Source organism: Haliotis rubra, unplaced genomic scaffold, assembly GCF_003918875.1.
Source record: "Haliotis rubra isolate DU_JTF1 unplaced genomic scaffold, ASM391887v1 Scf40, whole genome shotgun sequence".
NCBI lineage: Eukaryota > Metazoa > Mollusca > Gastropoda > Lepetellida > Haliotidae > Haliotis > Haliotis rubra.
The window spans coordinates 2,936,381-2,949,574 of record NW_025767080.1 but is presented as its reverse complement, the minus strand read 5'-3'; the positions used below and the strand labels follow the sequence as shown (position 1 = coordinate 2,949,574).

The 13,194-nt window shown below is 37.3% G+C and overlaps 1 protein-coding gene across 1 annotated transcript in view; it reads right to left on the bottom strand.

Moving 5' to 3' along the window:
- Positions 1 to 13,194, bottom strand: part of LOC124287346 (periaxin-like) — a 66,492-nt gene that overhangs the window by 27,792 nt on the left and 25,506 nt on the right. The window contains 1 exon segment of the mRNA XM_046723845.1: positions 5,802 to 5,939. Within this exon segment, the coding sequence (XP_046579801.1) occupies positions 5,802 to 5,939 (138 nt within the window).

Here is a 13,194-nt window from a genome sequence, read left to right as displayed (position 1 = left end):
GTAACCACTCTCTGTAGGCAACAACTATCTGATGGTAACCACTCTCTGTAGGCAACAACTATCTGATGGTAACCACTCTCTGTAGGCAACAACTATCTGATGGTAACCACTCTCAGTAGGCAACAACTGTCTGATGGTAACCACTAGTGGTAGGCAACAACTATCTGATGGTAACCACACTCTGTAGGCAACAACTATCTGATGGTAACCACTCTCTGTAGGCAACAACTGACGATGGTAACCACTCTCTGTAGGCAACAACTATCTGATAGTAACCACTATTGGTAGGCAACAACTGTCTGTCAACCATGAGTGACTGAAGGGACATAAACACATATAAACTGGACAAACACTCCACATGTTTATTGTCAGGAGATAATAACACCTTGCATGATTGGGATAACCACAGTAATTACTGACTGGCAAGAATCAGTCACAGACTATAAATAATCTTTTCCTTCCCATTCCCGTGGTAATTTCCCTGGTGACACGTGCAATCTTGTCACAGAACAGGAGCCGAGGATGATTGCAGGAAGTAGCAGGGTCATTTCCACAAAGTTCTAACTTTACTCAAAATCTATATAAAGATATAAGAGTGAAAACTGATGTGGTTCCAAATTAAAAAATTAAAACAAATCTAAATATAATAAGATAATCGGCCAACTTAGGAAATGTTTGCTATTTAGATTAATTCCATGACTGGTGTTTTAAATAGAAATAAACAAATGGGCTATACTGATTCAACTATCTATACAGAAAAAAGTATTAATAAATTAATTTCTTTTTGTGTGGTAAATATTAAATAGATATCAATTTTTTTTCAGTAACAGGAAAAAATCTGGTCATTCAGAAATTCAGAAAGTATTCATGAAGTTATAAATTCATGTTGATAAATCAATATAGCTTATATATAAAACCATTTACTAGTATATTATCCAGCATAGAGAGCTATAATCCTTTCACGGTGTCTTTGGGTATATTGTCCACACATGACTGAACACTATGATGACATATTGTCATTTACAATCAAACATGGCCTCCAGATCCTACTGTCCAAACCACTGATTCTGATAAGGTCAGACCTCACTTGACAAAGAGCGTGTAGAAATCTGGCAAGTCTTTACCCATGAATCACTGTGATGATATCTATTCAAGGTTAAAAGATACGGTCTCGTCTCAGTGTGGGGACAGTGGAAAATTCATTGAAGAAAACGAACCATGGAAAACAAGAATGTTTGAGAACATTTGAGACCCGCATGGTAATGGGGCATTTCAGAGCTAATCCATTTGGTGTTTTGGTTGTAGCATCCATCACAAAGTTTCTTGCTGGTTTTGTTTCATACATTCCTTGTTTAAAGCAGGGAACAATGTCTTTATCATAAAACTATTACTCATACTTGAAGAATGTGGTAGAACAATATCCCCATCTCGGTTGCTATATATATGCTCAGCATATGGTTGTGTTTAAGTACCATAAATCATTTTATATTGTCTGCTTGAAATGTTTTAATCTCATATGTTGGTAGATTCTTTTAAGGGTATTTTAATGCAAAGGAAAAAACAAATAAATTGTTCTCATATAAGTTGCACCTGCAGGGAGTTTGAGTTTAAAAAGCTCAAATGTTGAGTTGATTTAACAAGTGTTGGTATTTATAATAAGAAGGGGTGCTGTAGTGGGAAGATGTGACATAATGTAGAAGTTTAGGGTACATGTCTAGCACAGTGGGTGTCTGGTGCCTTTGGGGTGGAGCAGTGGTGGTGTGTGTGTGTTTTGGGGGGTAAGAAGCTGTGAAGTACTTGTGTTTGCATGCCTGCGTGTGTGTGAGAGAAAGAGAGAGAGAGAGAGAGAGAGAGAGAGAGAGAGAGAGAGAGAGAGAGAGAGAGAGAGAGAGAGAGACAGAGAGAGAGAGAGAGACAGAGACAGAGAGACAGAGAGACAGAGAGAGACAGAGAGAGGGAGATGTGTGTGTGTGCGAATTTTTGGGGAGGATGGAGTGGGAAGGTAATGATAGGTGATGTATGTAGTAGAGAGGATGTTGGACAAGGAGCATGCATCAAAGGAGGCAAAGATGCAGTACTGTAGTTGAAGTGCAGTGGGATGGGTTGGGGTGGTGTACAGGGGAGTACACAATCAGGCAGCAGACAAGTTTAGACAGGATTTAATCAGGGCAGGTGAAAATGTTCAGGTGAGGTGTGGATTGTGTCATACTTACTGTTCATCACACAGGTTCACCTCTAACTTCAACACACACACATCATATAAGCTAAACAATTCTGACAACCAAGTGTAGCATATAATTATCTCAAGCCAAGCATGGAAACCAAGTGTTCCCCAACTGCTTCACTAATCTTGATCATGTCTGTTCACAGTCTAGTAGACAATGATTGTGCTTTCTAGATAAGTCAGTCACCTTAAGGGCCTGTGTTCCAGTATTTTATCAATAGGTTGTTCTCAACCATGCATCAGGTATAATGCATCAAGCACTTTTTGCAGCCATTGACACACTGTCCCAAATCCTCATGGTAGCAGTGCTATTACAGCTTCACTATGAAGGACTAGCAAGTCTATAAAATATTGAAATATGGGTCAGGTCCATATCTGTGTCCATATGTTGGATCTAGTGATGGAATGTATGGATTTACGCTCTCAAACTATTGTAGGGATCGAATCTACTCGGCTGCACTTGTAGGCCATTGTCACATTATCAGTATCAGATGGTTCTATTGGTTCGTTGCCTTGGCTGTTCAGGTTTCAGGAATTTCTATCTCAGAGTTTTATAAAGTAAATTCAGTCATTGATATTTTATGTTGGCAAATTTAAGTCTATTTGTTTGATTTTGAGGGAAATTGAATGATTTCAAGGTGTGGTAAATTTGGTTAAGACCAAATAGTATTTCAATTATATTGTTTACTTCATGTCAGCACAATATTAATATGGGTGGGGTTTGTGTCTGCGTAAACATCTGACAACCTATGTGAAGATCTGACGACCTATGTGAAGATCTGACAACATAAATATGTGAAGATCTGACGACCTATGTGAAGATCTGACAACCTATGTGAAAATCTGACGACCTATGTGAAGATCTGACAACCTGTGTGAAGATCTGACAACATATGTGAAGATCTGACAACCTATGTGAAGATCTGACAACCTATGTGAAGATCTGACGACCTGTGTGAAGATCTGACAACCTATGTGAAGATCTGACAACCTATGTGAAGATCTGATGACCTATGTGAAGATCTGACAACCTATGTGAAGATCTGACAACCTCTGTGAAGATCTGACAACACCTCTGTGTGTCAGATCTGACAACACCTATGTGAAGATCTGACAACCTATGTGTGAAGATCTGACAACCCTCTGTGTGAAGATCTGACAACCCTATGTGAAGATCTGACAACACCTCTCTGTGTCAAGATCTGACAACCTATGTGTGAAGATCTGACAACACCTGTGTGTCAAGATCTGACAACCTATGTGAAGATCTGACAACACCTGTGTGAAGATCTGACAACCTGTGTGAAGATCTGACAACCTATGTGAAGATCTGACAACCTGTGTGAAGATCTGACAACCTATGTGAAGATCTGACAACCTATGTGAAGATCTGACGACCTGTGTGAAGATCTGACGACCTATGTGAAGATCTGACAACCTATGTGAAGATCTGACAACCTATGTGAAGATCTGACAAACTTCTGAGAACAGACGAAATTCCCAGCCAAGAAAATGACATCAGATGAACTTTATAATCAGCCAATCAGTGTCAAGTTTTATTTTACTAGCATCAAAGCAAAGGATTCTGAGAATGTTTCAAAACACAATCTTAACTGACCAGTTCTGAATGCAACAGAAAGACACATGGTCATATTGTGGATACATCATGCACCATGTCACTACTTCTGAGCACCATGGCATCTACAACCCAAATATTACAAATCAAGGAAACTTTGTTGTTCTGTATGAGTAACCTTGAATAAAAATATAAATTTTATGTCAGAATGGTAAAGAACTGAAGCCAAACTAGTTTAGAAAGCTGAAAATTGATTGGCTCCAGAACCTATGAATCCTTCATTAAGAAAACAATTAACTAAATGAAGATAAAGGATGAAATTGCAACCTTGCTACTGACACTGCAGCACTAACGGACTTATGAAGAACTAACAACTCATCAAAATTGAAGATAATTTTAATCAATAGTCAAATGCTGTATTGCTCAAAGCGGTTGGTACTGTTTCTTTTGTAGTCAACTTGTTCTTAGAAGCAATTATTGATAAAAACCGTGATCGATTTTAAGAATGCCAATAGTTGATCAATAGAACATGCTACAACCTGTTTAATATTTTCCCTCCAAAGATGCTGCTACTTGGCCAGCTTGTATACATGTATACCGCTCAATGAGACAAAGGATTTCTAAATATCTATTTCAGGAATTATTTCAGACTGTATTTTCAACTATATGAAAATGCATACATTTCATTTTTTCCTCAATTTGGCAAGACAAATTTTATACACTTCTTCTGCAGATATGTTCATCAGGTTTTGGTCATTTTCTATTATAAAACCTCAGAATTTTGTTTGGAAATGCACTTCTAAACAATTGATACAAATATTCTGCGGGGGATAATTCTGAATGGGTGTGTACAGCTATTGGTTTACAAATGGGGTGCAATTCAGATACTGAATTGACACATCCTATGTTTCATTTCAAGCAATAATTCAACAACTGTAAACTTGTACATGTGTGCAATGCATTAACAGATTTCAGCAGTATCACAATAGGTGCTGCATCGTTTAAACAGCAGGTGTTTGTCTTGAGACGCTGATTGCAAAGTAGTTAATCTGTGCTGCAAACAGGTTTCATTTCTCTCCCCGAACGACGACAAAATGAGGCCTGAGTTCATTCAAACGCACAATTCTGAACAATGACACTCAACTCAAGATATAGACACTTTAAGAACTTTAAGAAACATGAGAATCAAAACATATACAAATGTTTACTCTTTTCTCGCATGAAACTTATCCCAAATAGCATGCTATTTGTATGACAACATCTTCAAACAATTAGGCAGACTTAGTCCCCACCTGTATATTCAAAACGTCCCTATCAGTTGTTAAATACTATTTCTGTGTCTCGTAAACTTTGTACAAAATGTACAGTTACATTGACAGCTGTTGATTGAAATGGAGGTTTACATTTAATTTCATTATGACAGACTACGACGTGTTTCTTCCCGTCAACTAGGACACAGCAGTATCATGCAGCTGAGCTGCTCTGTGTGAATGCTGCTGAAATATTCCTAAAAAATTTGAACAACAGAATTTCTGAATATTTCCATTATTATTATTTCAGGGAAAAGGAGTAATTTGCACATAGAAGATATATATATTTTGCCATCTCACATTGAATTAAATTTGCAGCCTAACCATTTCAGATATAAATATCATTCATATATACCTCTTTGTATTTAGTAGATGTAAAATGTTACATATTCAAGACAAACACACAAACGAACATAAACAAATAAGAGAAAATATGTAAAAATATCAATATATTCTCAGTTCCTGATAGTTTGTATAAACAGTTTACATATTGAATAAAGAAATGATAATAAAAATTGAAAATAGATATTAAGTTCAATAAATATGATAGCACCATTCTGTCAGGTAAAACAGTTTTTGCAGACTTTTACAGACAACCAAATGTCACTAATTGCTTCCCACGGTTACAGTTCATGAGCACAATGACATGTCTAATCGATTATAATTTACGTCATCCTCATTGATTACTTACCAGCCTCAGCAGCTGATATATCGGGTTGGTTGTCGCTGAATGCTGGGTTAACATGGCCGTCATGCTCGGGAGACGTTCGGTCCTCTGATAATCCACTAGAATTTACTTTCCGTGTTTTCTTTGGACCAGATTTAAAAACTGAAAAAGAAAGAAAGCATAAATATTTGTGCTATTTTGTTTTTTTCCTTTGAAAGAATTCAATTTTGGTTGAAGCATGATTCAGAAAGTGAATACTGGAGACTGAAATACAAGATTATTTATTTATCCACAAACAAACAATGCATATGTGATACATAGGGGATTGTGTGTGCCTGTATGGAAGGATCCTGAGGTGGGGTGTTGGGTGGAGGGTTGCGTACGGAGTAGGGTAGGGGATTGGGTGGAGGGTTGGGTAGGGAGTAGCGTGGGGGGTTGGGTGGAGGGCTTGGGTGGAGGGTTGAGTAGGGGAGTAGGGTAGGGGATTGGGTGGAGGGTTGGGTAGGGAGTAGCCGTGGGGGGTTGGGTAGGGGTGGGTAGGGAGTAGGGTAGGGGGTTGGGTAGGGTAGGGGGTTGGGTGGAAGATAGGGTAGGGGGTAGGGGTAGGGTAGGGGGTTGGGTGGAGGGTTGGGTAGGGAGTAGGGTAGGTGATTGGGTGGAGGGTTGGGTAGGGAGTAGGATAGGGGTTGGGTAGGGAGTAGGATAGGGGGTTGGGTGGAAGATAGGGTAGGGGGTAGGGTAGGGGTAGGGTAGGGGTAGGGTAGGGGGTTGGGTTGTCTCATTTTGATGGATACATTACACTCTACCAGTAAACTCCACAGCAAAAACTCAGAAAGATGTGAATAGGATTCTACTTATACCAATAACTAACAATGGTTAAACCACTGGTAATTTTGAATATCATGTAAGGAGGAGTTTAAACTTGTGGTCAACACTATGAGCATTATTGGATTAATTCATACACCAGTGGAGCCAGGTCAGGGTTGGAGCTCGGCCTCTGCAGCATACTTCCTGACCCCACTAAGACTTGAACTGAGCGATACAGGGGCAATCATTTACATATTTCAGTCAACGTGGAGTCATAAACATAAGTCCATAAACCATATTTGTCTGAAGTATAACACAATGTGTGTTGTTACGTCTACATTATGAACACCCGAGGCATAGTGTAGAAATCGTAACCTCATCCTTTGCAGACATATGTAGCTTTGAAGTTTAATTTGCATAAAATGAAATACATGTGCTTTAAATGCAAAATTACTGAAAATGAACAAAACCTTCTACAGACATATTTTCTCTTAAATGTTTTTGTAAAGATTTCAACAGAATATGTTTTCAAATGTGTTTGGCTTTTCAGGAAACTCAACACTTTCTAAATATTTTAGAAAACATGACACCAGCATGTGCATAGCAAGAGATAAAATCAGATATACGATTGGAGTTGATGTGCACATGTACTTAGGTGATTAAAAAAAAACAAATAAATACTTTTTATTTGTATTGTTGGCACATGTTGCATAGTGCAGTTTGTAATACAATACTAAATGCACTGTTATTTCTATAGCTTTATTGATCGCTACACTTCTGTGACAACAGGGTCACTATGAGGTATGCATCACTCGTTGAAAGATTGTAGATATCATATGTCTGTCACCTCCAATATCACCTTCAGAGTGAAACAGAAATGTAGTCCTATCTTATTAACTCTGTCTGACACAAATGGTCAAATACTTTCATCCTGTATTGAAATATTTGTTTGACATATCGCATATACGAGTTTAGATTTTACGACGCTTTTAGCAATATTCCAGCAATATCACGCGGGGAACAACAGAAATGATATCGCCTATAGAGTCATGTAACCATTTGTTGTTTTACTAAATTCTTTGGTTGTTTCTGTAACTGCTGTTGTTTTGCTGCTTCTGTTGTGTACCTTACTCCTAATGTTGTTTTACTAAAAGCTTATGTAGGTGTTCATCCTCCATTGAGGCGGGATCTGCTCACCTTTTGTGAAACATCTGGCGTCAACACCTACACAAAGTGATGCACAACACATGCTAATGATATAGTCGGATTCACAAAACAGACCCATGGAATTATTAGCAGAATTTCTTTCAGATCATAGAAATTGTTAAGTCGCTTTTATATACCAACAATCTGTTGTCTTTGTCTAAATGTAAATGTGAAGTAACTGGACATTACTATTTCCCCTTACAGATTCTGTTTTTAAAACTGGCTTAAAAGAACCTTGCAGTTCTGTCAAACAGTCAATAGCTCTGGCCATGTGATGACCATCCCTAAATACCGTACACTGCGAAACATGAACAATACACATGTTCACTTGAAATGTTTGTCTTTTTGTCCATACAGTTAGCCTTTCCGAAACAGACCTGGCTGTCTGATAGTGGCTTAACAAAGTACATTTTTCTTCAGACATTTTTGTGGTTAGGTTTAACATTGACAATCCAAACACATGCCATGTCACTCTTATTTGACCTTGAAACTATCCTTTAAAAATTTAAAAAACCCACTCAAGGATGAACCAACAAGGTGTTATGTCATACTTCTTGGTAATCCAGACGTTTTAAATAAAATCACTGCAGGCATGTTACCACGGCGACTTGAGTGGCTGACACCAGGAGGATGACTAGATGCATGCAAGAGGAGATTATCTCCTTTGTAAATACACAGAGTCCTCCTGACCTCACATGACCTCTACCTTTAGGTGGGGTCATTTATGTACTGTGACCTGTAGTGGTGATGACTGTGAAACAAGATGGTGGACAAGGAGATCAACCGAAGTATGTGATGGGATGTGGATGTCGGGGATAACATGATGCTGCCATGGCTGACATTTAATTCCATTTGCTGATTATTGAAAGACAAATGCTTACATTATTATTTGTTTTTAATAAAGAAACTTTCCTAAAATATACATATTATTTTTTACCTTTATTTAAATCTCTGGTATTCCTTAATAGGTGTAATATGTTATTAGAAAAATAGTTTATAACTGACGCAGATAAGATTTTTTTCAACATTCTCTTTTCAGTTTCCTTGAAAGTTTAAAAAGAAACCATTTTAGAAAATGCAAAAAAAAATTGATGAAATGGCAAAAAATGACCTTTTTTGACAACTTTAAGTGTGATGTTGATCCAGTTCTATAAACTCACAAAAACTACACATAGTGAAATATTGTATCAATATTAATGTTAAAACCTGAACATCGTAAGGGCTTCTTCATCTGTGAGTTCATTGTCCATCACTACTCTAGAGGAACAAGTCCCCCCTGTTCTCAATAACTGTCATAAAATGAGACTTTTATAGAAAGTGTTAAGTGACATTATCTCTGTTAAGCACCTTGTATATTTTATAGAATATCAATAACAATGAAGTACAGAACCAGATGTGTACAGACCAAGTTAGAGCAATAACTGACCGTCCCGTAGAGTAACCTTACAAAACTGATACTTTCATGAATGAACTGAGACGAGTTAAATATTTGTTATTCAACAGGAAAAGACAAACCTTCTATTTCTTATATATCATTCGGTTGTTTGTATTTTCACTTTTGAGAAATACTGATCTCACATTTCCAGATAAATATAGCATTTCCATAACTAAATGAAACTAAAAGTGAATATTGTCATCAGCAGCACATTAACAAAACACTATTTTGCTTTTCTACCATTCTTACCGCATATTACCATAGATACGCTGGATTTTTGAAGACCCACAAAAGCAGCCTGTAGAAGGGGGTCGGTAAGTTTTGAATAATTTTTCAGAGACTGCAGTGACCATAAAACAGGGGAAAATTGAAACAGCTGTTTATGTCTTTTAAGTTGTTTTCATCAAAGATTCACTTTTATTCACAATTACAATAATTAAAAATTGGCCTAAAGTCTTGGTGGTCACAATACACTGGGCAAGACGCTTTCCTTAGGCACACCAGAAACACATGCTAGTGGATCCGACCCCCAGATTGGCCTGCTGTTAATACTGTGTCGGCACCATACCTGTACATTTGGGTTTCACAAAAGTTAAAATCTAATACCTGTATCACCACAGACTTTCTTGCCACGTGATGAGAAATAAATGAAGTACTATTGAAAACAGTGAAAAACAGAACTAATGCTCAACATAGAATTATATCATAACAAAAATATACCTAAGTTAGATACTAATTGTCACCATATAGGCAGACATATCTGTTGGAAGTAATATTATATAATATAAGTTATTGTGAAACACAATGTGCATTGTTTCCTGACTGGCAGTGATGAGTTGATGTTTCATTCTGACATCCTTATCTGTGTATTTTATGAATACCCAGACTGTCTGTTTAACAATTCCATGTAAGTACATACTATATAGTCCCCTCAGGCAGGGGGATTTAGTATTTGCCATGATTTATACCCTGGCATGAAGTATAATATGTTGTAGGTGGAATAGTATCTTCAGCCCCATGCTAGTTTCCTGACAATAGATTAACAGTGAAATATGGGCTTATAACACAAACTTATGGCTGTAAAGGTGAAGTAATTTAAGATACAAGACTTGTGGGTAGAATGAAAGATAAGACAGGGAATTGTGTTTAAATCATCACAAAGAGGTGTTAAGGTGTATTTACAGTTTTGTACCAGTATCACAAGAGGAGGCTTCCACTGACTTTCTGACAATTAACTTAAGTACTGTATTGGTTCAAAGTGATATGTTGTGACATGACTGTCTTGATACCTGCTAAGAGGTGACTTTCACACAACTTGTGACAGTAACATCATGATAATTTGATATTGTGCCTAACATCCAACTTTTAGCTGAGTGGAGCTAATGCATCTAGTTATGTACAGTTTTGGTAAAATGTAGACACATAGACAAACAGTTACATAGAAAAAACAATAATATTATTTCCGTCATTTATAGCATGTCAGTTCATTGCAGAATGAAAGCAGGATGTGATGCAGTCTAAGATGTTTGCCACCATAGTGAAACGATGGTTTTAGAGGTGAAAAAAAGAAGTTATCTGGATTTTTCAACAATCAGTTGATTGACTTCATCTAACAGACTACTCCCTCTCAAGATGAGCATGGAGGTAAGAAACAACTAAGCGTAATCTCCTATTGCGGTGGAGGATTGTAGTTTACTGTTTCCAGTTATATATAGTTACTACATTCTGCCTACCTGGGTGCCTTACTTACCACACAAATGTTATAGAACAGCAATTAATTAGTTTGGCAAGATTGTTTCATCGGGTGATACTAGACGACTTATATCAATTATTGACAATATCTAGCTGGCCTTGAGAGACTTGGAACCATGCATGCAAGGATTCACATCCCTCTCCATCAATTATACATTCTGCCTGCAAGAGTAATCAACCAGAGGATGCAGACTGTAAAACCTGCTTCCTGCATCTTCGATGGTTCGCAATTTACAGTATCTTATCGATCTCACACTTCATCACAATCTTGTGTTTTACTGTAAGGTAATCTTGTGTTTTACATCAAAATGTCATGAAATCTTCGTAAAAATGTTTTGTTTTGAGACTTTACAGCACTGTCACGGATAAACCTGTAAATCAAGCCTAGTGAGTGAGTGAGTGAGTGAATACTGCTTAATGCCGCATCAGCAATGTTGCAGCTATGCGTGGTGAGAATCATGCCAAGTGCATGTACTGATGTTTTATGATGTCCAAAACAAAGATGCTTGATTATCATCAACATGGAGGTCATTCTCATGAGTAGTTGGTATTGAGGTAATTGATTATTATCTGTGAAGCATAATTGATTATCAGCATTGGCGTAATTGATTACCATCGCTATAGTTGTAACTGATTATCACTAGCGTTGGCAATCGATACAGGCCATGGAGATCAGTAATCATTAACCAAATATTGATCGATAATCAATAAATATTGGAGAAGTAACTTTAAGCAAAAATGCCACAAAATCCTGAAAGAAATTGACATATTTCACATCACTGGTGAGAGGTGACACACTTACCCACGGGTTACTAATGAAACAACATCCAGGACATATTTTCGAAGTAGGCCATGAATGAGGTCTAACTTAGTGTATTGGGTGAGTAAATTAAAACTTTATTTCATCACTATAGTTTGTGTACAATATTATCGATTACACAGTTTTCATATCGATAATAATTAATCATTCTTCCCATCAGTGATGCTTCCAATTACAGTGTTTTCCATGGCGCAGAAAACCTGCGTATCTGACTCCCCAAAACATGTCCATGACTCCCTCTCATGACGAGGAGTCACGATGACTCCTAAATTTTTATGCCTAGAGCAAACACTGCAATTATCAGTGTTATTAGCCAGACCTAATGGAAACGGTGTGTAAGACTTGGAGCATTTGAATTTTATTTGTGCTGAATGAAGATAGAGTGACGTGGGTTCAACAGTAAACAAGGCCTTATACAGAGGGCATGATTACGCCAAAACCCCGACTAAAAAATATGCACCCATTGTTGAGCATGATCTGTCTGTAGTGTGACAAGTTAAATCTGAATTCAAGCTTTTGAAGTAACAGTTTTGATGGAAGTTTATATTATGGAAATAGTTTCTGTTCAAGTCATGATGAATATTTTCCATCTGTCGTCTTCTTTAACTTAGGCATGCATCTTCATCACTGCAATCTGTTACAGAATTTACAACCTCTGCATTGGAGGACATGGCCATTAAATCAGCAGATTGTCTTTCGATGAAAATATAACTCCTTGTCAGACTCTGGTCAGGATCAATTAATTCCTATCCAAGTGGAGCGTACAGTTGTCAATCAATCATTTCTTACTTCTATCAATTTACAAAAGCAACATACACACTGTATCTGATGTTTGTCCTGTTACTCAATATCACCTCAATTTCGTGCTCATTGCAGCATCAATTAGGCACAACAGTCAATAACTACTGTGGGATACGCTGTATATTACACGCTGTGATATAACTGCTATAGCACTATACCCTGAAGCTGACGGGACATCCGTCTCATGACATAACCGTGCAACTGGCGTACATTTCATGTCAGTTGACATGTAAATACATTGCTTGGTGATGTCTGAGGTGTGATATACGAGGTCTGTGTGTCTGTTAGGATCACATGCCAGGACATATTCCATGTATAGATTCTGTTCCTAGATTACCATTTCACCATTGCACAATATAGACTTTAGTAACCAGTGTTCAGTGAGAGGTTCTTGTTCTAAAGGGAAAAACATACGGCCAGCAAAAATTTATCATTTGAAATTTTTCTCTTAAACTAAAAAAATCTGATAAATACCATTATAAAAAAGGATATAAAAAAAACCCCTAAGATTATTTACTATACTCTACAACATTAAGAAACATTGCAATAAAAAGGCTTGGAACTGCTACTGTTATTAGACTTTTGTGCTTGTATAC